This window comes from Diplotaxodon limnothrissa, linkage group LG14 (assembly GCF_057381915.1).
Source record: "Diplotaxodon limnothrissa isolate DT_005_m linkage group LG14, D_limnothrissa_male_GT1.1, whole genome shotgun sequence".
NCBI lineage: Eukaryota > Metazoa > Chordata > Actinopteri > Cichliformes > Cichlidae > Diplotaxodon > Diplotaxodon limnothrissa.
In genome coordinates this window covers 36,838,855-36,865,033 of record NC_140609.1, presented here as the reverse complement: position 1 = coordinate 36,865,033, position 26,179 = coordinate 36,838,855, and the positions used below count along the sequence as shown (strand labels likewise).

The 26,179-nt window shown below is 40.6% G+C and overlaps 1 protein-coding gene across 1 annotated transcript in view; it reads right to left on the bottom strand.

The window, feature by feature from the left end:
- The window catches only part of prx (periaxin), a 28,463-nt gene extending 3,564 nt beyond the window's left edge, over positions 1–24,899 (bottom strand). Inside the window, exons 1-8 of the mRNA XM_085370219.1 lie at positions 24,893–24,899; positions 24,746–24,795; positions 22,028–22,135; positions 17,848–17,973; positions 17,121–17,280; positions 15,459–15,652; positions 15,073–15,308; positions 396–14,872 (exon numbers count right to left, since the gene is read on the bottom strand). Coding sequence (XP_085226345.1) covers positions 396–14,872; positions 15,073–15,308; positions 15,459–15,652; positions 17,121–17,280; positions 17,848–17,973; positions 22,028–22,135; positions 24,746–24,795; positions 24,893–24,899 — 15,358 coding nt within the window. The remainder of the gene's footprint in view (positions 1–395; positions 14,873–15,072; positions 15,309–15,458; positions 15,653–17,120; positions 17,281–17,847; positions 17,974–22,027; positions 22,136–24,745; positions 24,796–24,892) is intronic.
- Between the last annotated feature and the right edge of the window lie 1,280 nt (positions 24,900–26,179).

Genomic DNA, 26,179 nt, shown 5'->3' with positions numbered 1-26,179 from the left:
ACCCTACAAACGTCACTGCTGTTTAGTTTTCTGTCTTCATTAATGCTGGAAGTGATAGCAGAGCTGTACGTTTTAATTTGTTTCCAAAACCCCGCAGTCAGGACATGCTATATTGTATTTAGATAGAAGCTAGCGAGCTAACTCCTGCTAACTTCTAACTCCGTTAGATGTCATAAATTCCGTTTTCATGGATGCCTGGATGTTAAACTCAATTGTTACACCTGGTAGAGCAGAACGCTGATCATTTTATTAAAGATGAAAGACTTTAGACAGTTTTTCAACTCTCAGTAATGCCATAGTGATCGTTTGATATATGGACCTGCAGCGGAGTTTAGACCCAGACACGGCTAGTGACGTCAGACTGAACAATCGGATAGCATCTCCTTTAGCCTTACCTGTGGCATGTGGCTTCAAGGTGACCTTTGGGACCTTAAACCATGAGGAAGACTCTCTCTCTTCTGATTCCCTGCTTTTGCTCTCCACCTTGCTCCAAGCTTGAAACTTTGTTGAGGTGAACTCTGTGGCAAAACCAGAAGGGGACTCTGAGCTGTCCCTGTCCAGCATTTCTGTTCTGGCACGAGAAGACACCAAATCCTTCAAAGGCTCCTCAGTGAAACCCCCTGGTAACATTGTGCTTGATTGTACTTCTTCTGGTGATGAATGCTTTCCCAGTTCCCCACTTGTTTCCATGTCTGCTCCTCTTGCACCCGTCTTCCCATATAGACTGGTGAACTCCACCTTTGGGAGTTTGATTTTACCACTGAATGCCACCTTCTCTTCCTTGGAGCCCTTGTGAGGGCTTTCACCATTGAGACTTGAACTTGAACCTTCTCTTTTGACAGTGTCACCACCAAATGATGCAGATTTGCCAGACGAAAACGACACTTTAGGCATCTTTATTCTTCCCCCCTTTGACTTTTCTTCTTCTGCCCCTTCTTTTTCTGCACTTGCAGCAGCTGACTTTTCTTTGGACTTTCCAAAGCTTGGCTTCTTTTTGATTTTGGGCATCTTCACTTTGACAGTCTCTGTCTCAGCCTCAGCCATTGCTTCCCCTTTTAAGGGACTTGTGCTTGTAGCAGGCTCATTTGTTGGAGGAGTGTCTACCAAGACAAAAACCGCTTTCTTTACTTTAGGCATTTTAGGGCCCTCATACTGAATTTCTGGCCCATGGACATTCACACTTTCCTCTGGTGAGGATAGGGAGGGTAATGGGACGCCAAACTTAGGGATTTTGATTTTCTTGCCCTTTTCTGTTTTGCTGTTATCTCCATCTTGAGATGAGCCAATATCAAACTCTATGTCTGGTATTTTGGGGACTCTGATTCCTGCATGTGGAGATGAGGAGCCACCCTCTCCTTTCACTTCTGTTTTTAGACTTACACTTGGTAATGTAACTTCTGGTACTGGATGGTTAACACGATTTTTGTCATCTTTATGACCATTCTGGGTTTCAACTTCAAAATACTCAAATCTTTCTCCACCGTTTTTCTTTTTTGGCATTCCAATCTTGAATTTTGTTCCTTTGACTTTAGGCCCTTTTACTTTGCTGCTGGTTTCTGTAGTGACATCTAAGTCAGGTAGATCAACTTTTTTCCTGTCCTTTTTGCCCTCCCCTTTGTGAAGTCCAGTATCAAGTTCTAAGCCTCCTTTTGGACCTTTGATATCTATTGTCGGGACTTTTAATTTTAGGCCTTTGTGCTCACCCTCAAAATGCAAATCAGCTTCTCCAAGAGCCCCAGTGTCCAGGTCAGCCTTACCACTTGGTAAGTTAATCTCTGCTTCAGTGGTTTTAGCCATTGGCAGTAGTATTTCTCCCTCTGGAACTTTAATATCAGAACTGGTTACTTTCATCTCTACAACAGATACCTCACTACCTTTACTTTTGCCTTTCGGGAGTGAAATATCAACTTTTGGCATCTTGATATCTGGCAGTTTGATGATTCCTCCCTCCGTCTCCATTTTCTCTGCTGGTGTATCAATGTTTACTTTTCCCTTGGGAAGTGATATGCCCACATTTGGCATCTTGAACTCTCCTCTATCTCCCCTGATATCTGCCTCAGGACCTTGCACTGAAGGTTTTCCTTTAGGAAGAGAAATGTCAACTTTTGGCATCCTGAATATTCCTCCCTCACCCTTAATTGTAGCGTTGGCACCTTCAGTCTCTCCCGTTGGAAGTGAAATATTGACTGAAGGCACTGTCATATGTGGCATTTTGCTGCCATCTCCCTCAATTTCAATCTCTCCTTTAATTTTGCCAGCTTTTCCTTTGGGTAGAGAGACGTTAAAACCTGGCATTTTGACCTGAGGCATTCTGATCCCCCCCCCTGCACCTCCTTCCAGCTTGATCTCTGCACCTTCTGTTTTTCCTTTAGGTAGTGAAATATCAACTGAAGGCATATTGATGTGGGGCATCTTGAATTTTCCAGCTTCTCCTTTGATCTCCACATCTCGAACTCCTGGACTTTCAACTTTTCCTTTAGGTAGAGAAACATCAACATTCATTTCGATATCTGCACCTTCAATCTTTCCCTTGGGTGCTGAAATATCAACTGAAGGCATTTTCATTTGTGGTGTTTTGAATTTCGCTCTTTCATTTCCTTCTGTTTCAGTCTCTGCATCTCCAGTCTTTCCGCTGGGCAGTGAAATATCAACAGAGGGCATGCTTAGATGTGGTATCTTAAATTTCCCACCTTCCCCCTTTAACTCCACTTCTGGACCTTCAATCTGTCCTTTGGTTAGAGAGATATCAACATCTGGCTTTTTCCAGTGAGGCATCTTAAAATTTCCTTTGCCATGTCCTTCTACTTCAACATCTGGACCTCCAATCTTCCCTTTGGGCAATGAAATATCAACAGAAGGCATGCTTAGATGTGGCATCTTGAATTTTCCACCTTCTCCTTGAATCTCTATCTCTGGACCTTCAATATGACCTTTAGGCAGAGAAACATCAGCATTGGGCATTTTCAGATAAGGTGTTTTGACTTTTGCTTCTCCTTGTCCATCCACTTCTATTTCTGCCTCAGTATCTTTGAGTTTTCCTTTAGGAAGCGATATGTCAATGTTGGGCATTTTTATGTGAGGCATTTTTAACTTTCCCTCTGTAGTCTCCTTCATTTCTAAATCTGGTGAATCAGTCTTTGCTTTTGGAAGTGAAATATCAAGTGCAGGCATATTAAAATGAGGCCTTTTGAATTTTCCGTCACCCCCTTTTAGCTCCAGGTCTGGTCCTTCAATCTTTGGAGACTTTCCTCTGGGCAAGGACACATCAAGGTCTAATTTGGGGAGAGAAACATCAATCGTTGGCATTTTGGGAATTTTAAGGTTTCCCTCATAACCTCTTATATCAGCCTCTGTAACATCAACTTCTGCTTTTGGGAGAAGAACCTCAGTCTCTGGTGTTTTAGCTGCTGGTAACGAGAGCTCAACAGAAGGCATCTTGACCTTGGTTTTAGCTTCAAGGTCACCACTTGGCTTACCTAGGTCTTTTTCTTTAGAGACAAAGCCTGGGATAGAAAACTTTGGCAGTTTTAAAGAGACGTCAGGTGCATGGAAGCCACCTTTTGCCTCTACATCTGCATCCAGTTTTGCTTCAACTTTTTCCTCTGGGAGTTCACTTTTGGGTGATGATATTTTTAACTTGGGAAATTTCATTTTGTATTTTGACATGTCATCTGAGTTGTCAACATTGATATCTGGTTGATGAATGTCAATTTTTCCCTTTTTCCCTTTAACATCAACATCAGGACAAGAGACTGATACATCTGCAGCCTTCTTGGACATGCCAAATGAGGGCAGTTTGATTTTAGGTTTTTTCACCTTGACTTTTCCACCTCGATCAAACTCCACCGACGGTGCTCTGATCTCTCCTTCTACATGTGGTGAACTGAGTGAAGTATCTCCCTTAGGTACTGGTATTTCCAAGTTACAGCTCTTTGTCTTCCCCCCAAACCTAGGAAGAGTGAAACTAGGTACTTTGAGGAAAACAGGTAGATCAAAGCTGCCCCCTGAAGAAGGCCTCCCTCCTTCTGCTTTCAGAAGTTCTACTTCCACATCATCACCTTTGGGTTTTGTAAGGCCAAAATTGAGATCCATCTTTGGAGCTGAGATGTCAACTGTTGGTAGTTTTACTGTGGGAAGTTTTAGGGATGCACCTGGACCTTCTAGACCACCTGTCTCTATATCTTCATTCTTAACTTCCAATTTGGCAGGATTAAGGCCTCCTGTAAGACCAGACATCTCCAAATCTCCAGATGCATCAGGACTTAGAGTATCAACTTTGAAGCCTTTAGCTTTTACACCAGAGGGCAGGCTGAGGTCAAGGTCAAATTTGGGCAGATTTATGTCAAGACTTGGCATATGGAATCCACCTCCTTTTTTATCAACTTCAACCTTCGGGATATCAAACCTTCCTTTTTCAGAGAGTCCTTCAATATTGATATCTCCCTCTACTGTACCCTCTGGAACTGTAACCTTTTCTCCCTTCACGTTGGGTCCTTCCACTTTGATATCACCTTCTGGGAAGTTCATCTTTGGAAGTGAAATATCAACTTTGGGCATTGTGAATTTGCGTCCTTTATTGCCAGGACCTTCGATGTTGAGGTCAACTTCAGCTTTTCCTTCAGGTAGTAAAATCTCAAACCCTGGATGTGCACCTTCTATGTTGAATTGAGGTCCCGTTGCTTTGATTTTAGGAAGAGAGACAGATGGCATATGAAACCTTCCACCCTTTTCAGCGTGCCCGTCAATTTCTCCGTGTGCTTTTGCTTTAGGGAGTGAAATATCAATTTCGGGTATCTCAGTTGTCCCACCTTTAGTATCATGGCCCTTTATTTTTACACCACCTTCTGGGAGACTGACTTTAGGCAAAGAAACATCAAATTTTGGCATTTTGAATTTGCCCCCTTTCATGTCAGGGCCTTCGATATTTATGTCACCCTCAACCTTTCCTTTAGGAAGTGAAACATCAACAGATGGAATTTTGATGTTCCCTCCCTTGACATCAGGACCCTCAAGAGTGACATCAACATCTGGAGACTTCATTTTGGGTAGTGAGAGATCCAATGATGGCATGTCGACAGTGGGCAATTTAAATTTCCCCCCTTTAATATCTGGACCTTGGAGGCTTATATCTACCTCTGGAGACTTGATTTTAGGGAGTGACATATCACCTCTGACTTCAGGCCCTTGGATATCAACATCAAGTCCCTTTGCTTTGATTTTAGGAAGAGAAATATCAACTGAAGGCATGTGAAACTTGCCACCTTTACCAGTTTTTCCTTCAATGTCAATATCCACATTGGCTTTTCCCTTTGGAAGAGAGATATCAGCAGTGGGCATTTGAAGTTTCCCTTTGAAATCTGGTCCTTCAACATCGACTCCAGCCTTTGGGAGACTGACTTTAGGCAAAGAAACATCAAATTTTGGCATTTTGAATTTGCCCCCTTTCATGTCAGGGCCTTCGATATTTATGTCACCCTCAACCTTTCCTTTAGGAAGTGAAACATCAACAGATGGAATTTTGATGTTCCCTCCCTTGACATCAGGACCCTCAAGAGTGACATCAACATCTGGAGACTTCATTTTGGGTAGTGAGAGATCCAATGATGGCATGTCGACAGTGGGCAATTTAAATTTCCCCCCTTTAATATCTGGACCTTGGAGGCTGATATCTACCTCAGGAGACTTGATTTTAGGGAGTGACATATCACCTCTGACTTCAGGTCCTTGGATATCAACATCAAGTCCCTTTGCTTTGATTTTAGGAAGAGAAATATCAACTGAAGGCATGTGAAACTTGCCACCTTTACCAGTTTTTCCTTCAATGTCAATATCAACATCTGCTTTTCCCTTTGGAAGAGAGATATCAGCAGTGGGCATTTGAAGTTTCCCTTTGAAATCTGGTCCTTCAACATCGACTCCAGCCTTTGGGAGACTGACTTTAGGCAAAGAAACATCAAATTTTGGCATTTTGAATTTGCCCCCTTTCATCTCAGGCCCTTCGATATTTATGTCACCCTCAACCTTTCCTTTAGGAAGTGAAACATCAACAGATGGAACTTTGATGTTCCCTCCCTTGACATCAGGACCCTCAAGAGTGACATCAACATCTGGAGACTTCATTTTGGGTAGTGAGAGATCCAATGATGGCATGTCGACAGTGGGCAATTTAAATTTCCCCCCTTTAATATCTGGACCTTGGAGGCTTATATCTACCTCTGGAGACTTGATTTTAGGGAGTGACATATCACCTCTGACTTCAGGCCCTTGGATATCAACATCAAGTCCCTTTGCTTTGATTTTAGGAAGAGAAATATCAACTGAAGGCATGTGAAACTTGCCACCTTTACCAGTTTTTCCTTCAATGTCAATATCCACATCTGCTTTTCCCTTTGGAAGAGAGATATCAGCAGTGGGCATTTGAAGTTTCCCTTTGAAATCTGGTCCTTCAACATCGACTCCAGCCTTTGGGAGACTGACTTTAGGCAAAGAAACATCAAATTTTGGCATTTTGAATTTGCCCCCTTTCATCTCAGGGCCTTCGACATTTATGTCACCCTCAACCTTTCCTTTAGGAAGTGAAACATCAACAGATGGAATTTTGATGTTCCCTCCCTTGACATCAGGACCCTCAAGAGTGACATCAACATCTGGAGACTTCATTTTGGGTAGTGAGAGATCCAATGATGGCATGTCGACAGTGGGCAATTTAAATTTCCCCCCTTTAATATCTGGACCTTGGAGGCTGATATCTACCTCTGGAGACTTGATTTTAGGGAGTGACATATCACCTTTGACTTCAGGTCCTTGGATATCAACATCAAGTTCCTTTGCTTTGATTTTAGGAAGAGAAATATCAACTGAAGGCATGTGAAACTTGCCACCTTTCCCAGTTTTTCCTTCAATGTCAATATCCACATCTGCTTTTCCCTTTGGAAGAGAGATATCAGCAGTGGGCATTTGAAGTTTCCCTTTGAAATCTGGTCCTTCAACATCGACTCCAGCCTTTGGGAGATTGACTTTAGGCAAAGAAACATCAAATTTTGGCATTTTGAATTTGCCCCCTTTCATCTCAGGCCCTTCGATATTTATGTCACCCTCAACCTTTCCTTTAGGAAGTGAAACATCAACAGATGGAATTTTGATGTTCCCTCCCTTGACATCAGGACCCTCAAGAGTGACATCTACATCTGGAGACTTCATTTTGGGTAGTGAGAGATCCAATGATGGCATGTCGACAGTGGGCAATTTAAATTTCCCCCCTTTAATATCTGGACCTTGGAGGTTGATATCTACCTCTGGAGACTTGATTTTAGGGAGTGACATATCACCTTTGACTTCAGGTCCTTGGATATCAACATCAAGTCCCTTTGCTTTGATTTTAGGAAGAGAAATATCAACTGAAGGCATGTGAAACTTGCCACCTTTACCAGTTTTTCCTTCAATGTCAATATCCACATCTGCTTTTCCCTTTGGAAGAGAGATATCAGCAGTGGGCATTTGAAGTTTCCCTTTGAAATCTGGTCCTTCAACATCGACTCCAGCCTTTGGGAGACTGACTTTAGGCAAAGAAACATCAAATTTTGGCATTTTGAATTTGCCCCCTTTCATCTCAGGGCCTTCGATATTTATGTCACCCTCAACCTTTCCTTTAGGAAGTGAAACATCAACAGATGGAATTTTGATGTTCCCTCCCTTGACATCAGGACCCTCAAGAGTGACATCTACATCTGGAGATTTCATTTTGGGTAGCGAAACATCAAGGGATGGTATATTTAGCTTCCCACCTTCAACCTGAGGGCCTTCGACATTAATTTCAGGTCCCTTGGCTTTGATTTTAGGAAAAGACAGGTCAATAGATGGCATGTGGAACTTTCCACCTTTTCCAATATCTCCTTCAATTTTTCCTTTTGCTTTTCCTTTGGGGAGTGAAATATCGATGTCTGGCATCTCAATCTTTCCAGTTTTAATGTCAGGACCTTTTATTTTGACACCACCTTCTGGAAGACTCTCTTTTGGTAAAGAAATATCAAATTTTGGCATTTTAAACTTGTCACCCTTCACTTCAGGGCCCTCAACATCAAGGCTGCCCTCAACCTTTCCTTTAGGAAGTGAAACATCAACAGATGGAATTTTGATGTTCCCTCCCTTGACATCAGGACCCTCAAGAGTGACATCAACATCTGGAGACTTCATTTTGGGTAGTGAGAGATCCAATGATGGCATGTCGACAGTGGGCAATTTAAATTTCCCCCCTTTAATATCTGGACCTTGGAGGTTGATATCTACCTCTGGAGACTTGATTTTAGGGAGTGACATATCACCTCTGACTTCAGGCCCTTGGATATCAACATCAAGTCCCTTTGCTTTGATTTTAGGAAGAGAAATATCAACTGAAGGCATGTGAAACTTGCCACCTTTACCAGTTTTTCCTTCAATGTCAATATCCACATCGGCTTTTCCCTTTGGAAGAGAGATATCAGCAGTGGGCATTTGAAGTTTCCCTTTGAAATCTGGTCCTTCAACATCGACTCCAGCCTTTGGGAGACTGACTTTAGGCAAAGAAACATCAAATTTTGGCATTTTGAATTTGCCCCCTTTCATGTCAGGGCCTTCGATATTTATGTCACCCTCAACCTTTCCTTTAGGAAGTGAAACATCAACAGATGGAATTTTGATGTTCCCTCCCTTGACATCAGGACCCTCAAGAGTGACATCAACATCTGGAGACTTCATTTTGGGTAGTGAGAGATCCAATGATGGCATGTCGACAGTGGGCAATTTAAATTTCCCCCCTTTAATATCTGGACCTTGGAGGCTGATATCTACCTCAGGAGACTTGATTTTAGGGAGTGACATATCACCTCTGACTTCAGGTCCTTGGATATCAACATCAAGTCCCTTTGCTTTGATTTTAGGAAGAGAAATATCAACTGAAGGCATGTGAAACTTGCCACCTTTACCAGTTTTTCCTTCAATGTCAATATCAACATCTGCTTTTCCCTTTGGAAGAGAGATATCAGCAGTGGGCATTTGAAGTTTCCCTTTGAAATCTGGTCCTTCAACATCGACTCCAGCCTTTGGGAGACTGACTTTAGGCAAAGAAACATCAAATTTTGGCATTTTGAATTTGCCCCCTTTCATCTCAGGCCCTTCGATATTTATGTCACCCTCAACCTTTCCTTTAGGAAGTGAAACATCAACAGATGGAACTTTGATGTTCCCTCCCTTGACATCAGGACCCTCAAGAGTGACATCAACATCTGGAGACTTCATTTTGGGTAGTGAGAGATCCAATGATGGCATGTCGACAGTGGGCAATTTAAATTTCCCCCCTTTAATATCTGGACCTTGGAGGTTGATATCTACCTCTGGAGACTTGATTTTAGGGAGTGACATATCACCTCTGACTTCAGGCCCTTGGATATCAACATCAAGTCCTGTTGCTTTGATTTTAGGAAGAGAAATATCAACTGAAGGCATGTGAAACTTGCCACCTTTACCAGTTTTTCCTTCAATGTCAATATCAACATCTGCTTTTCCCTTTGGAAGAGAGATATCAGCAGTGGGCATTTGAAGTTTCCCTTTGAAATCTGGTCCTTCAACATCGACTCCAGCCTTTGGGAGACTGACTTTAGGCAAAGAAACATCAAATTTTGGCATTTTGAATTTGCCCCCTTTCATCTCAGGCCCTTCGATATTTATGTCACCCTCAACCTTTCCTTTAGGAAGTGAAACATCAACAGATGGAACTTTGATCTTCCCTCCCTTGACGTCAGGACCCTCAAGAGTGACATCTACATCTGGAGATTTCATTTTGGGTAGCGAAACATCAAGGGATGGTATATTTAGCTTCCCACCTTCAACCTGAGGGCCTTCAACATTAACTTCAGGACCTTTGGCTTTGATTTTAGGAAAAGACAGGTCAATAGATGGCATGTGGAACTTTCCACCTTTTCCAATATCTCCTTCAATTTTTCCTTTTGCTTTTCCTTTGGGGAGTGAAATATCGATGTCTGGCATCTCAATCTTTCCAGTTTTAATGTCAGGACCTTTTATTTTGACACCACCTTCTGGGAGACTCTCTTTTGGTAAAGAAATATCAAATTTTGGCATTTTAAACTTGTCACCCTTCACTTCAGGGCCCTCAACATCAAGGCTGCCCTCAACCTTTCCTTTAGGAAGTGAAACATCAACAGATGGAATTTTGATGTTCCCTCCCTTGACATCAGGACCCTCAAGAGTGACATCAACATCTGGAGACTTCATTTTGGGTAGTGAGAGATCCAATGATGGCATGTCGACAGTGGGCAATTTAAATTTCCCCCCTTTAATATCTGGACCTTGGAGGTTGATATCTACCTCTGGAGACTTGATTTTAGGGAGTGACATATCACCTCTGACTTCAGGCCCTTGGATATCAACATCAAGTCCTGTTGCTTTGATTTTAGGAAGAGAAATATCAACTGAAGGCATGTGAAACTTGCCACCTTTACCAGTTTTTCCTTCAATGTCAATATCCACATCTGCTTTTCCCTTTGGAAGAGAAATATCAGCAGTGGGCATTTGAAGTTTCCCTTTGAAATCTGGTCCTTCAACATCGACTCCAGCCTTTGGGAGACTGACTTTAGGCAAAGAAACATCAAATTTTGGCATTTTGAATTTGCCCCCTTTCATGTCAGGGCCTTCGATATTTATGTCACCCTCAACCTTTCCTTTAGGAAGTGAAACATCAACAGATGGAATTTTGATCTTCCCTCCCTTGACGTCAGGACCCTCAAGAGTGACATCTACATCTGGAGATTTCATTTTGGGTAGCGAAACATCAAGGGATGGTATATTTAGCTTCCCACCTTCAACCTGAGGGCCTTCGACATTAACTTCAGGACCTTTGGCTTTGATTTTAGGAAAAGACAGGTCAATAGATGGCATGTGGAACTTTCCGCCTTTTCCAATATCTCCTTCAATTTTTCCTTTTGCTTTTCCTTTGGGGAGTGAAATATCGATGTCTGGCATCTCAATCTTTCCAGTTTTAATGTCAGGACCTTTTATTTTGACACCACCTTCTGGAAGACTCTCTTTTGGTAAAGAAATATCAAATTTTGGCATTTTAAACTTGTCACCCTTCACTTCAGGGCCCTCAACATCAAGGCTGCCCTCAACCTTTCCTTTAGGAAGTGAAACATCAACAGATGGAATTTTGATGTTCCCTCCCTTGACATCAGGACCCTCAAGATTAATATCTACATCTGGAGACTTCATTTTGGGTAGTGAGAGATCCAATGATGGCATGTCGACAGTGGGCAATTTAAATTTCCCCCCTTTAATATCTGGACCTTGAAGGCTGATATCTACCTCTGGAGACTTGATTTTAGGGAGTGACATATCACCTTTGACTTCAGGTCCTTGGATATCAACATCAAGTCCTGTTGCTTTGATTTTAGGAAGAGAAATATCAACTGAAGGCATGTGAAACTTGCCACCTTTACCAGTTTTTCCTTCAATGTCAATATCAACATCTGCTTTTCCCTTTGGAAGAGAGATATCAGCAGTGGGCATTTGAAGTTTCCCTTTGAAATCTGGTCCTTCAACATCGACTCCAGCCTTTGGGAGACTGACTTTAGGCAAAGAAACATCAAATTTTGGCATTTTGAATTTGCCCCCTTTCATCTCAGGCCCTTCGATATTTATGTCACCCTCAACCTTTCCTTTAGGAAGTGAAACATCAACAGATGGAATTTTGATGTTCCCTCCCTTGACATCAGGACCCTCAAGAGTGACATCAACATCTGGAGACTTCATTTTGGGTAGTGAAAGATCCAATGATGGCATGTCGACAGTGGGCAATTTAAATTTCCCCCCTTTAATATCTGGACCTTGGAGGTTGATATCTACCTCTGGAGACTTGATTTTAGGGAGTGACATATCACCTCTGACTTCAGGCCCTTGGATATCAACATCAAGTCCCTTTGCTTTGATTTTAGGAAGAGAAATATCAACTGAAGGCATGTGAAACTTGCCACCTTTCCCAGTTTTTCCTTCAATGTCAATATCAACATCTGCTTTTCCCTTTGGAAGAGAGATATCAGCAGTGGGCATTTGAAGTTTCCCTTTGAAATCTGGTCCTTCAACATCGACTCCAGCCTTTGGGAGACTGACTTTAGGCAAAGAAACATCAAATTTTGGCATTTTGAATTTGCCCCCTTTCATGTCAGGGCCTTCGATATTTATGTCACCCTCAACCTTTCCTTTAGGAAGTGAAACATCAACAGATGGAATTTTGATGTTCCCTCCCTTGACATCAGGACCCTCAAGCGCGACATCTACATCCTGAGATTTTATATTAGGTGTAGAAAGATCTATGGATGGCATGTTTGGTTTTCCACCTTTGACTTGAGGACCTTCAGTATCTATATCTGGTCTTTTAGATTTTATTTTAGGGAGAGAGATGTTAATAGAGGGCATGTTGAACTTGTTGCCTTTGCCAGTGTGCCCTTCAATTCCCCCCCCTACTTTTCCTTTGGGGAGTGATATGTCAATATCTGGCATTTCAATCTTTCTTCCCTTTGTTTCAGGTCCTTTTAATTTGACATCACCCTCAGGAAAATTTACCTTTGGTAAAGAAATGTCAAATTTTGGCAGTGTTATCTTTCCTCCTCTACCTTCAGGCCCTTCAGTGTTTATGTCAATGCCAGTGTCAACTTCTCCCTCTTCTTTACCTTTTGGAAGTGAAATATCAACAGTCGGCATTTTTACAACAGGAAGATCAATGTCAACAGATGGCAAATTGAATTTGCCTCCTTTCCCATTACCTTCAAAGGTAATTTCTGGTCCTTCAACATTTATATCACCTTGCTTTGATTTAATTTGAGGTAGAGAAACATCAACTGAAGGGATTTGAAAAGGTTCTCCTTTACTTTTTACTTGTATGTCACCCTCTGCTTTTCCTTTTGCTTTTCCCTTTGGAGGAGAGATGTCAAGAGAAGGTCCTTCTAGGACAAGATTTCCCTCAGGCATCTTCATCTTTGGTAGTGAGACATCCAAAGAAGGCATCTGGAATTTTCTTCCTTTGACTTCAGGGCTCTCAATCTTTACCTCTCCCTCTGGTGATTTCATTACAGGAAGAGCGAAGTCAAGTGATGGGACGTTGAACTTTGCTCCTCCTTTTGCTTTAGATTCAATATCAAATTCCCCTTCTTTGGTGGGCACCTTTGGAAGTGAGATATCAAAAGTTGGGAGCTGGAACTTGCTACCCCCACTGCCACTGAGCTCCACATTGGCCTCAATGTTTGGCTTGGATAGTGAAAAGTCAACACCTGGAAGTTCTGGTCCTTCAAGTTTGACATCAGGGTCAGGTAGCTTTATTTTTGGAGGAGAAATGTCTACAGTGGGCATGCTGAGTTTGCCTCCTTTTACTTCACTCCCTTCTAAAACAACCTCTTTTTCAGATGGCTTCAGTTTTGGTAGGGATATATTACATGAAGGCATTTTAAAATTGCTTCCTTTTCCATCAGTTTCAGCCCCTCCCTTGTCTTTTGACAGAGAAACATCTATTGATGGCAGTTCAATTTTCCCTCCTTTGATATCAGAACCATGTAAATTAGCCTCAGTTTCAGATGTTCCCATCTTAGGGAGTCTGACATCAAGTGAAGGCATTTTGAATCGTCCTTTAGCAGAGGGAGCCTCCATTTCAATTTTGCCCTTTGCCCTTCCCTTTTCAAGAGAAATATCAACAGAGGGTATCTGCATTTCACTTGGTGGTAAATGAAAATTTCCTTCCCCTTCAACATCAGTCACTCCTGCTTTGCCTTTGGGAAGGATCAGGTCCACTTTGGGTAACTTGAATTCCCCTTCCACACCTTGTCCCCTTATGTTTACTTCTCCTGGTTGAGAAATGTCAAAATCAGGCATTTTGAATTTTCCATCACCACCAACATAGTAGTCCATATGGACATCTCCACTGTCTGATTGGACCTTTGGGAGTGAGAGCTCAACAGAAGGTAGAGAGAATTTTCCTTCCACTTCTGGGCACTCAGTGTCCACCGATGATCCCATCTTAGGTAGTGAGATATCAACCTTTGGCATAGAGATCTTGGGCCCTTTAAAAGTGCCCTCGACCTCATCAGGAATTCTCCGTCCGCTGTCTAATTCCAAATCAATATCAGCTACAGAGATGTCACTGGCAGGCATGTTGATTGCAGTCTTCCTAATTCCTTCGTGATCTTTGATCAATATGTCAGTCTTTCCCTTCACTTTAGGCAAAGAAATATCAACAGAGGGAAGACCGATCTGCCCATCTCCTTTGATTTCTACCTCTGGAGGTTTTATGTCAGTATGAGGCATTTTGATGCCTCCAGCTTTTACCTTGATGTCACCATCAATTTCATCTGAATGGTGTGAGAGTCTAACTTTGGGTAGTTTCAACTTTGGCATTCTGACCTTTGCATCTCCTTTGTCTGCATCTACATGAACTTTTCCTTCAGCTGTTTCAGCTCTTCCTTTGATGTCCATTTCAGGAGCTTTGATTTTGGCCGTTCCCTTCACACTGGGCAAAGATGTCTCAGCTTTTCCTGAAGGGAGAGCAAACTCCACATCAGGTAGGCTAACTTTAGATGCTCCCTTCTCCACATCTTTATTAGCAGACAAACTGAACTCCACAGATGGCGGCTGGATGTTTACCCCCGGAGGCTTCAGCTCCACAGATCCAGTTTCCAAAGTAGAGCCTGACTTTGTGTGTTTGCTTGTAGGAAAGGTGATGCCAAACTTGTGTCCTTTTCCTTTGCTTTTCACTTTAGCTCCAGGCATTTCAGATGGGGAAATATTCACTTGTCCTTCAAACCGTCCTGTCTCCACTTTTGCTCCTTTTTGCGGGAACCTTGGAAAACAGTGTTTTAGAGAGGAAAAAAGGAAATAGGAAAGAACATTGTAATATTTCCCCAAAAGATTATATCTAATTTAAAGCACAACATTACAATAGATATAATTTAATGTTGTGCAATTTAATGTACAACAAGCATTGCATTGTAGTATTATTTGGAACTACCAAAGAGAAAGAAACAAACAAAAAAGGCCAACCTCATCCTCTTCTTTGCCTTCCTCTCAACTGCTGCTCCTCTGGCTTCCTCTACTTCAACTTTTGGACTTTTCCTTTGTTTGAATTTGGGAAGAGAAAACTCTACATCACTCATCTCCAGCCTGGGAGGTGTTCCCTCTACCACCAGCTCCTCTCTTCGCTTCTCTTTTAGCCTTTTCAGACCAAAACGTCCACCTCGTTTCTTCTGAGTCTTGAATGGTTTGGTCCCCTTCACACTCTGAAAGAAACACGTGTGACAAGAGCATCAGTCAACAACATTTAAAGACCTGCATCTATCTGTACTAGTTGATCACTCACAATATATTTTTTCAGCACAATGGCTTTCAGGATTAAAAGTGATTACAATAAATTGATAAAGCTACTTTACCATTTTGCCCATCTTGACTTTGGGACCTTTGACCTCCACACTGGGAACCTTTGGGCGCACGCTGCCATCCGCTCCAGGGATGGTTCGCTTAAGCTGGAAGCTGACCCTATATGGCTCTGCGCACTGAAGGATTTTTAAAGCGTCTTCATACCTCACATTGTCAAAGTAGACTTTGGCACTTAGCAGCTGGTCACCTTCATACAGAAAAACAGTATGAACAATATATTCATGTACATCAGTTTGTGATGTATATTTAGTATAGGATGCATTTAGTGGAAAAAGTAGAAAAAGTAAAAGTGATTTATTAAATAAAGTTTGATTAGAGACACAGTTAAGCATTTTGCACAATTTTAAAAAGTTTAAATTTGTTCAGAATTGAACAGCAGAAATGAGGCTTTCTTGTCGGAAGTAAGCAAAAAAACCCAAAACAAACCAAAACGAAAAAAAAAACAAGCAAACAGCGGCCGACACCTAAGACTGGTGGGTAAGTAAGCGACTAATGCAGAAAACAGAGATTTTTAAATGGGAAACTGTTCTTGAAGTGAGTCAGGAAGTGTGATTTTTATCGTGGTGGAAGCAAAACAGCAAAAGTAAGAGGAAATTCGTGACGATGTTTATGTGAAGCGAAATGTGAAGCGTAGTTTGGATCTTCTTTTGCTGCTGGTTCAGTCAGTATTGTTTGGAGAGAGATAAAACCTGCAGCTTCAGAATCTAGCACAAAAAGCACAGAAACACAAAGCGCCCGCCGACGCTTCAAAATCAGTGAGCAGTCGGCTTTCAGCCCCGACGGCGTGTCCGTGTCTGCGTATGTGCTGTTGGGTGAAAAGGCGACATCTCACTGATTCAGATGCGTTGGGTTGTGTTTGTGTTTACGTCTTCGTGCAGAATCCGTGTACCTGCTCTCATTTACTGTTTCAGCTGTTTGGTGGTTGTAGAAATTTTGTGAGGTTTAACCTGAGATTCTGGCGTTTCGGGCAAAATAAATTTATATTTAAAAATCGATTCAGGATTTTAATGAATCGATATCACGTTATCCAAGCCAGAATCGTTTTTAATCGATAAATCGATAATCACCCCCCCTTAATGACAATGTCATCAGAATAAATGCATTTAAAAAAAAGTGGGTTAGAGTTTGTTAACTCTTTGGAAATTGCAGACTCCCTGATGAGTCAGGAAGTGTTTAATCAATATTTGAAGATTTTTACAAAAATTCTGCAAAATTCTGCAACAAAAATAGGCGTCAACTGTTGTTGGAATTTGTAGATTTCCACCTTCTGGGTCAAGACTTGTCCTATTATCTTCTATTGATATCATGTTACATTAGATTTTTTCCCCTTTTAACTTCAACTTAATTTCACCTTAATTTTATTTGCTTTATTTGGCCCCAACTTTTTGGCTTTTTGTTTCATATTTCATTATATTACTGAAGCAATTCATGAACTCTATTTTTAAAGGTGGGATATAAACAAAGCTGATATGAAATAAAATGAGAACAGATGATGTGGAAAATGTAATATTGGGCTTTCCCCCCAAATAATAAAGTTTTCTGTGCAAACTCCTTAAAAGAAGTCTAAATATCTTTTTAATTACCTTTTAAATCTTATATAAATGTTATGTATGTTAGTAGTGCTTTCTAAATGAATCAGGTGTGCTTGCAGGCACCTTGCTGTAGACTGAGGTGTTTAGCAGCTGGAGAGTCTTTGAGGACGTCTTTTACAAAGATCCCTCGTTCTCCTCCACCAGTCACACTGTAGCCGCTGGCTCCAGCCCCTGCCTCTGTCTCCACCACAATCTCCACAGATTTAGAGGCTTCCTCCACACTCTGCGACACACAGACACCAACACAAAACTTCGGTTATCCACGAGATTCTTTTTTTGTTTTATTATTACCAATACTAGTTTAGTAATAGCAAAAATATAGTTAAACACAAAATACTAGTCATTATTTCAGTCTTTTAAAAGAAGTTAGTCAGTGCATAAATCCTGTGGTTTTGTCAGCCTGCATCACACTACTGCATCAGAATTGAATAGCAGGTCAAAAGCAAGTAAAAAAATTGCTAAAACGACTTTTCGGTCTTGAATTTTAATTATTTTTGGGCTCCAATGCTGAGTAAAATTTTGCACTTGTTTGAGTAGGTGCATGTTTTACTGTACTGTTCTCAACTTTACTTCAAAGTTCATTTTATCCATGAAGCTGTCGCAGAAGAAAGGTCATTCTATTCTTAGACTACATTCACTTTTCCACAGGCTGAAGAGAGGAAGTAAAATGCAGGAAAAAGTTAACAGTTTTCTGTGTTTAGCTGTGCATCACCTGGCACATTACAGCTTTAAGCCATTGATACATAGAAAGGTAACATATTTCAGCCTGAAAAGTCAGACTTCTGCTTACTGTCTGTTCATTTGCTGGCTCAGAGTCCATCTCTGGTTGGGCCAGCTGGCAGGTCGACTCTCTCAGATGACTTCTCTTCTGGCTCAGTACCTGCTTCAGCTCGGCATGGAGCTTCTCCTTCTGCACCTGCAACAGCACAGATGACAGGGGTTGAGGTGCCATATCATGATGCAGCAAAAAAAGAAGAAAGAAAAACACCAAAGTGGATTTGTTATGCTTTTCCTTGTTTTCTTAGTTTGTTATTTATGTTTTTTGTTTTCATGTGCTTTGAACTTCAAATTCTTACTTCCAGGTTCTGTTTGTAAGTTGTCACTTGCATTCCCTTCCTCCCTGCATCCTCCGATGTGTGAAAGTTCAAATCTCTACATCTCCCGTGTCAGTTATTGTCACTCACTTCCTGATTTATTTTGGTAGTTCAACTGTGCTGGTAGATGGAAGGAGAAGCGTTTCCATCTACCTGACATCTGCCTTCATGTGTAGAAACAGTCTGTCTTTATTCTAGCCTTTGTTGTCTTTTCAGCATAAGTCTCTGTAGTCCTGTTTATAGCCTTTTGGGAACCAGCTTCATATAATCTTGGATTACACTTTATTTTTTCCCTTCCTGGACTAAAGCTATCAGCTTTGGAATAAAGCTTACCTTTTGTTTGTCAGCCAACAAACAAACATTTGTTTGTCTGTTGCTTAAACTTTGCAGTTCATGACACTCTACTGTATATCCCAAATTTTGCCTTCAGAGTGCCTTAAATCTTCAGTTTTAGACATTTTTCTCACGGCATTTTAGACCCACCACCTTTTCAAACTACTAGTTAACTTCTGGCAGCCATAATAAGAAAGCTGACTCAAAGTGTGAGGGCTTAAAATGACTTATCATGCATAGCTACTTCAGTAATGGAAAGAATAATTGTGTAAATCTTTGACATAAATATAGTTTAACATAATGAAGATAAAAATAGATATATTTTCAGCAGTTTATTGTGTTACTTTCAAGCCTTTGGAAAAAATAAAGGACAAAACTGTAAAATAACTGAAAGCTAAAAGATAACTAATATTATTGTTTAATGTAATACCTGTAGATGGTAATCAAGGAAAATAAACTTAAAATCAATGAAATTTTAAATAAAGAAAAAAACCTTAATTAATTGGATACATTTGTTATAAGGCACCCACTTTTGTTTTTGTATAGACTGTCTTGTTAATTGATAATTACATAAGAATGCAAATTTACAACATTACACATCTAAATGTGAAAAATAAGAACTGAATTTTAATTACATGCATTGTTCAAACTACATATTTAACCATGTAACTAAAAATATCACCTAGCTAATATTCAAATAATTTTGGCTAATTGATCCCGCCCCCCCGTCCTTCCAGCTGTTGTTGTTCCCACATGATAACAAGATATATCCCATTCACCTTGTTAGCAATGCAGACAAATGGGCACAAAATAACTGCAACCAGTATGTGTTACTGTCTGGTCCCATCCAACAGCAACCGCCTTTTGCAAAATCCTCCTAAAAGTCCTCCTTCTAAAGTTGCTAACATTCTAGTTTGTGCGTTGGGGTGTTTACAGAGTCCCAGCACCTGCACTGTCACTTCAGCTTCATCATATTTAGACATTTTGTTGTTCATTTTGCGTCCAGTGGCTGGCGGTCACCTGCTGCCGCATGAAAAGACTGTGGAGTGACATTCCTGCTGAGCTGGGAGAAATGAGAGCTTGTTTACGTGTGGGACAATGACCTCAGCATATCTGTCCTGGGCTATTGTATTCCAGTTTGAATGGTCCTGGTTAGTGTCCAGGTCAGGAGGTCAGTCACCTCTCTGCTCTGAATATATCTATATACCAACATAGTTTTTTTTAAATAGACATTTTCTGAACGTGAGTGGAGCTGCGATGGCTTTGATCCAAATCAAGGAAATCATAAACAAATATGAACCTAGCTAATAAAATTAGTGTTACTTAAAAACTCCCAGAGAGCAGCCATTTGGCTTTTCTACCTTTAAAACCCGGAGAGCAGCCAAATGGCTGGTAGGCTTTTAGCTAAGCTTTAGCTTCAGCCAAGTGGAAGCTAAATTGGCTAGTCATTCATATGTATATTAGGTTGTTACCTGGGAATTCTGGAGGGAGGGGAGTGGGGGTGTGTGATTGAGGGGGTGGGGGAGCTGCTAAAAGCTGTGAACTTCCTTTTGTGTTTCATCTTGATGCATTCTCAATCATCCAGGGAAATAAATCTCCAAAAGTCACCAACTTGGAGTGTTTCAGTTTGCCATCTTAGGGAGAAATCAACACACATGGGTGTATGTCCTTTGTTGCTGAGATTTATTGATAAAAACAGTACAAAAAACCAACCATTTGTACACATATTTACAAATGGCCTGCTGAGTGGTGCATGGAGCATGTTCATTGGTTCATGGACCTCCCTGAACTAATGGCATTTATTGCAATTGTCATCTTGCGGGGGGTTAACAGGGTTCCATCTCTAAATGACTGCTGGTCAGCAAACCTGGGAAACCCACAGATAATTGGAATTATGGCACGAAACCGCTTCCAAGACATCATGCAACACCTACGCTTTGATGACAAGTCCACCCGCAGTGATCGAGCAAAGACTGATAAGTTCGCTGCAATTTCCAGTGTGTGGGGATCATTTGTCACCAACTGCATCACGTGCTACAACCCTGGTCTACATATCACCGTTGATGAACAGCTTTTCCCATCAAAGACTCGGTGCTGTTTCCTGCAGTATATTGCAAGTAAACCTGACAAGTTTGGGATCAAGTTTTGGGTGGCTTGCGACCTAAAATCCAAGTACATTTGCAATGTCTTCCCATATCTTGGCAAGGACCCCAATCGTCCCACTGGGGAGAGACTTTCTGAAAATGTAGTAATGAGGCTGATGGAACCATTCCTAGACAAGGGCAGAAATGTTACCACGGACAATTTTTTCACATCGCTTTCACTTGCGCAAAAACTTCTTAGACGGAAAACCACCATCCTCGGCACAGTCAACAAGATTCGCAGGGAAATTCCTCAATCCACTCAAACTCCCACTCCCCTCCCTCCAGAATTCCCAGGTAACAACCTAATATACATATGAATGACTAGCCAATTTAGCTTCCACTTGGCTGAAGCTAAAGCTTAGCTAAAAGCCTACCAGCCATTTGGCTGCTCTCCAGGTTTTAAAGGTAGAAAGGTAGAAGCCTGGGGATGCTACTGTTAACTGAAATAAAGCAAAAACTAACTAAACTGATACTGTGTATAAGCTAAATAAATAAAGATTTTTTGTTTTTTTGGTTAAATTTATAACACTAGCATTGAGAATCTGATATTTACATGACTGATCAGAACCCTTTACACACACAGAAAGCTCCACAGCTGAAAAACGTTAATATTTAAATGGCTGTCAGTTCCTTCAGCAGCCACTAAAGGCTGGCTCCAAAGGTAAATCAATTCCCGCTAATCAAATTTAATTCAATTTATTTTTATTTATATAGAGCCACATCACAACAGCAATTACTGCAAGGTACGTTATTTTGTACGGTAAAGACCAATTCTGTAAAATTCATAAAGCTAGTGTAAAATATTGCCTGGTAGGAAGTGGCATTTGTTATACTGATCACAATAAGATGGATTACCTAAAAGTCTTTTCAGATACACTTTAACCTCCTAAGACCCGAACTCTTCCACAGCATGCATTTTTAATTTCTCTTTGATATTTGGGCTGATTGGGACCTGATGAATGTAAAAACAAAGAATTACTAAAAAATTTTTTTTACCCAATTTTTGTTTCTGAGAAAAATGAGAGCCACTTATGAGGATATTCGTTTAAAATTTCGATAGAACAGTAGCAGCATAAAGTCCTCATAAGTGGATATCAGGCCCTTGTAGAGCAAAATTGAGTATTTTGGTCTAAATAACCCAAAATGTGATGTCCACATATGTGGACGCCAGGTCCTAGGAGGTTAAAATGACCCAATGTTTTTACCTTTTATGAAAAATGGATGAAAAAGATGATTTGTCAGCGCTGTTGCTTTTCAGACAACCTTTTTTTTTTCTTTATTGACAATTAGATTTGTAAACACCTTTATTCTGACACATGGATGCATGGCAGTAAAACTCAGTTTATGCATGAAACCTTCATGTGCATCCTATCATTGCAGGTCATTTTCTGTGTCTCACCACTCTCTCAGGGCTCTCCTGTTCCTCTGTGGAGCCGCTGTGGTGAGGGTTGCGCTGGGGGGCGGAGGGGGATCTGGAAGACGGGGGTGACCGCCTCTTATCTTTTACCTGCCCAGACAACAGAAAGTGAGATGTTTGAGCGCGTGAGGCAGCAGTTTCTGGTGGTTTTACCCTTTAACTCAATTAATAAGATTATTTTGGGCCTGTGAACAGCTCTGCAGTGGAAGCTGTGGGAAAAATCTTAAGAACAGGGAGACGTATGTTTTAAATTTGAACACATATTGACATTTCTTTCTCTGCTGCTCCAGTGAAGCTGTTTAACAGAGGAAAACTGTACTGGGAATCACCCAGATGTGAAAAATGTAAGCTACAGTGTGCATGTCCAGCTCAGCAAACGTCCTCTGCATGAGTAAAATAAGATTTACAGTACAAGCTGTAGTCTTGTTACGTTTCTGACTCTGTGTGCTAGTCATGCTTCAGTACCATCCAGTATCAGGATGAAAATCACAGTATTAAAAAGTGATGCAGGTTTTATTGCAAACAGTATTTGCAAAATACAGAAGCATTGTGAAATTTTTTTTCTGAAGCAGCTACATTTTTAATGTCCCCCAGATGACTGGTGATCCTGTTGTTTGCATTGGCTGTGTTCTCCTATTGAAGCAGGTTTTTCAGAGACAGCTGCAAGAAAAGATGAAGGTATTTTCTTTCAGGTGACTGTTAACCACTATAAATTGAATTATGAAATAAACTCTTTGTGATCTACTTTATAATTTCATTTTTTCTGATTAAATCCACCACGACATATTGTTGTTATTCTGCTGCTGCCTCTAATTTGCAAAGAATATTTTTTCTTGGACTGAAACGGTGTTTCTCCCCAAGACTAATTTTAGACTAAGTCAAAGTTAAAAATGGGGGCATTTACCTCTCGCCCCCTTTTCTAGAGGAAGCACACCATGTCCAACCCTCCTATATCTCCTTCCTCTGCTTGTGACATGAACTCTTGCACAGATGATCTTGTCAAAACATTATGTTCCAACACTTTGACAGTGTAACCTCTGACACAAACTATAAATTCCCAGCACACAGTGAAAGCTGAATGCCTGTGATAATAGATCTTATAATTGTTCCCATTAGAAGAATTCAGTTTGAAACCATTTTGCTTACCAAATGTAATATTCCTGAAAGCTGTCTTACCATGCTCATGTCTTTAGTGCTCACCCCGCAAGCTGCTTGTTCAAAGATATATAAATACACACATTTCCTCTCACAGAAACACAGCAGTCAGCAGGCATAAAACTTAAAGCTGTAATGACTTAGTGCTCTGTTTATGAGGTGCTACGCCACTAGAGATAATGTGCAGCTCGCTTCATAAAGTGCAATAATGCACTACATTTAAAATAGATTTGATTAGAGCAAATGAACAGCCACAGTAAAATACACGGCTGTGCAACATGACAAACAGTCACGTCTGTCGACGCTCGTTTCAGTTAAACAGCAGTCGCATAAAAGAATCGCTCCACTGACTGAAAGTGTCCCCTGGGTACTTAGAGCTGAAATGCTGCATGTTTTTTATAGTTACAGAATCATTATTATTATTATTATTATTATTATTATTATATACAGTCAAATGGAAATTGCTCAACTTTTTTCTTTGTGTATTGGGATAAGCAAACAGTTGATTCTTGGTCAAACACTGCAGTTACTTAATTAAACAGTAATATACTATTTTTGTTTTTTATGTTGTAATCTAAAGGCGACCTGTTCAGCTCATTTCCAGTATCGGATTTTTGTTGTTGGACAAAAAGTCACATTGCATGATTTTTTGTGCAAAATCACCATTATTTATTTAAGACTGATTCCTTGGTTTCCTTTTTAAGGTCAGCTTTCTTCTGATTTGCTGCTTCTTGTAAACAGAGGGTTTAAATGGCAGGTGGGCGGGACATCTGTGGTGACAGCCACAGCTGTTTGCCTGATATGACCACATGCCTTCACTATGACATCATACAAATCCAAAAGCAGAAAAAAATGCATGAAACTGAGCATTTGGTGGAGTCTGAATTATTATTATTTTTACTTAATGTTTGAGTTTCTGGTGGCCGTGTTTCACATGATCATCGACATTGTGGACAGAAAACAAGAAAAGGGTATAAAAAAAAAAAAAACAACAACCCAAAACTGTCTAATGGAGAAGTGAATATTCCTTATATTTATCATGCCTAAAAATCTATATAACTTTAAAATCACAATAACCTTTATGTATGAGATTATTTGCCACTGATTAGGGAATGATCTGTTTAAATCTCTTGCATCTCAGCTCTGTATTTTTAAGAATTCATGAATTTATGCCAAGATCTAAAGAAAGTCTGGTACAGGTTTTTAAACCTTTTTGACACCAGGGACCCTTTCGTGCACATAGATATCATGAATTAGTTGCCATTTCTGTCTCTAAATGAAGGATGCATGTGCACTTTTAAAACCTAAACATGATAATTTCTGCGTGCACCAAGATAGTTTAGCTTTTGTTTGGTTGTTTATGTGCAGATCTGCACATTTTAAAGTGACAGCTCAGTTTGTACATACACCTTATTTAGAGTAAATTCCAAATTTCATTCATGCAGGTAACTCTTGGTACTGTTCGTATCAAACATTTTCTCTGTAACACCTGTAACATGACTTATGGGTGTGTTTGCATGAGCAGGAAGAAGGCTGTGTACTTACGGCTGGATCTCTGGTCTGGTTGAAAACATGGCTGTCCTCTTGGTCTCTGTCTAAAACATTAAAAGAAAACAACTCCTTGTTAATTTGTTAATTCATTGATTATCAATCAGTGATGAACAGAATGTCTTTGGTATTATCTTTAGATACGGAGCATGTTAGTGATTTGTTGAGCGGCATAAAGAATGAGAGTGGAAGGACATTTCCTGAATTTATTCAGCCAATTTTCCTGCATTTGAAAGACGATAAACAAGGAAGAATGCAATTGTGCAATTACCTCAAGTTTCGTTAGAAAAAAAATGAAGATGGTTCAGAGGTGAGTTCATTTTCATGTATAAATCAAAAGCAATGAAAGGGTGGATGCTTGGGAAAATTTGCCCAGCAAAAAGAGCAGAATAAAACTAGAACAAAAAACGCCTAGTAATTGTTGTTTCAGTGGACATTTGGTGACATAAAGCACTTTCTTTGAGACAGCAGGACACCACTCACTATTCACATGCCATCGAAATATAACAGCATCATGTAACAGTAAATTAGCCCCGGTAGTGCTCTTGAGAAAATGAACATCTGGTATTCATGTCAGGTTTAAGTATATGGAGTTAGAGGCTCTGATATAGTGACACAGCTGTCAGTCTGAAGCTTCTGGAAGGGTTTACATTCTTTCCATAGTCTCAGTTATTGCTCTGCACTGATTGCCCGAGCCCAGCCATCTGCACAAACTGTCCATTCACACCTTTAGGAAACCAGTGGTCCCAACAAGCCTAAACTAGTGTCTTATAAATATTCTGTAGAAATACTAAAATGCCAAAATTGTTTATTTTGGTAACTTTTCATGTCAGCAGCTGCTCCGAGGTGATGCACACCACTATGCTCCCTGAAGGCTGATAAAATTATACTACCGCAGTGGCAATATGCAAAGTTTGGAATAATGGTAGGAAAGAACTGACCTTCTTACAGGTGCACTGTCTGACTCTACTCACCACAAGAGTTAAAATGGATGATAAAGCAGGGCATTTTTTTCATGTGACACTGCAAGCTTCTAGCCTATGAGAGTGCAGCGTTTCTTGGTTTTTGAGTTATATAAACTGTTCACATGGCACAAATGAACTTCATTAAACAAAGGTGATGTCCTAGAGACTGCAGTGCAGATACAAGCATGACAAATCAAGCTGTTTGTAGGTCAAATAGTAAAATACAGGTTTAGGTTTGTGCGTGTTTAAAATGAGGATTGATCAAGGCAAGAATACTTCCACTGCTTGTTTTAACCCTGTGCATCCTGAACCTTTCTGTTTATCCAGTGTAACTTGGCTGACCCTATGTGAAAAAGTGCCTAAAGTACCACCCTTGGCGGCAAGAAGTGCAATCAGGCATTTGCAATATTGGAAGGTTTTTCAGCATGAACACTCTGTTTAAAGTCATGCCAAAGCTGTTCAATTG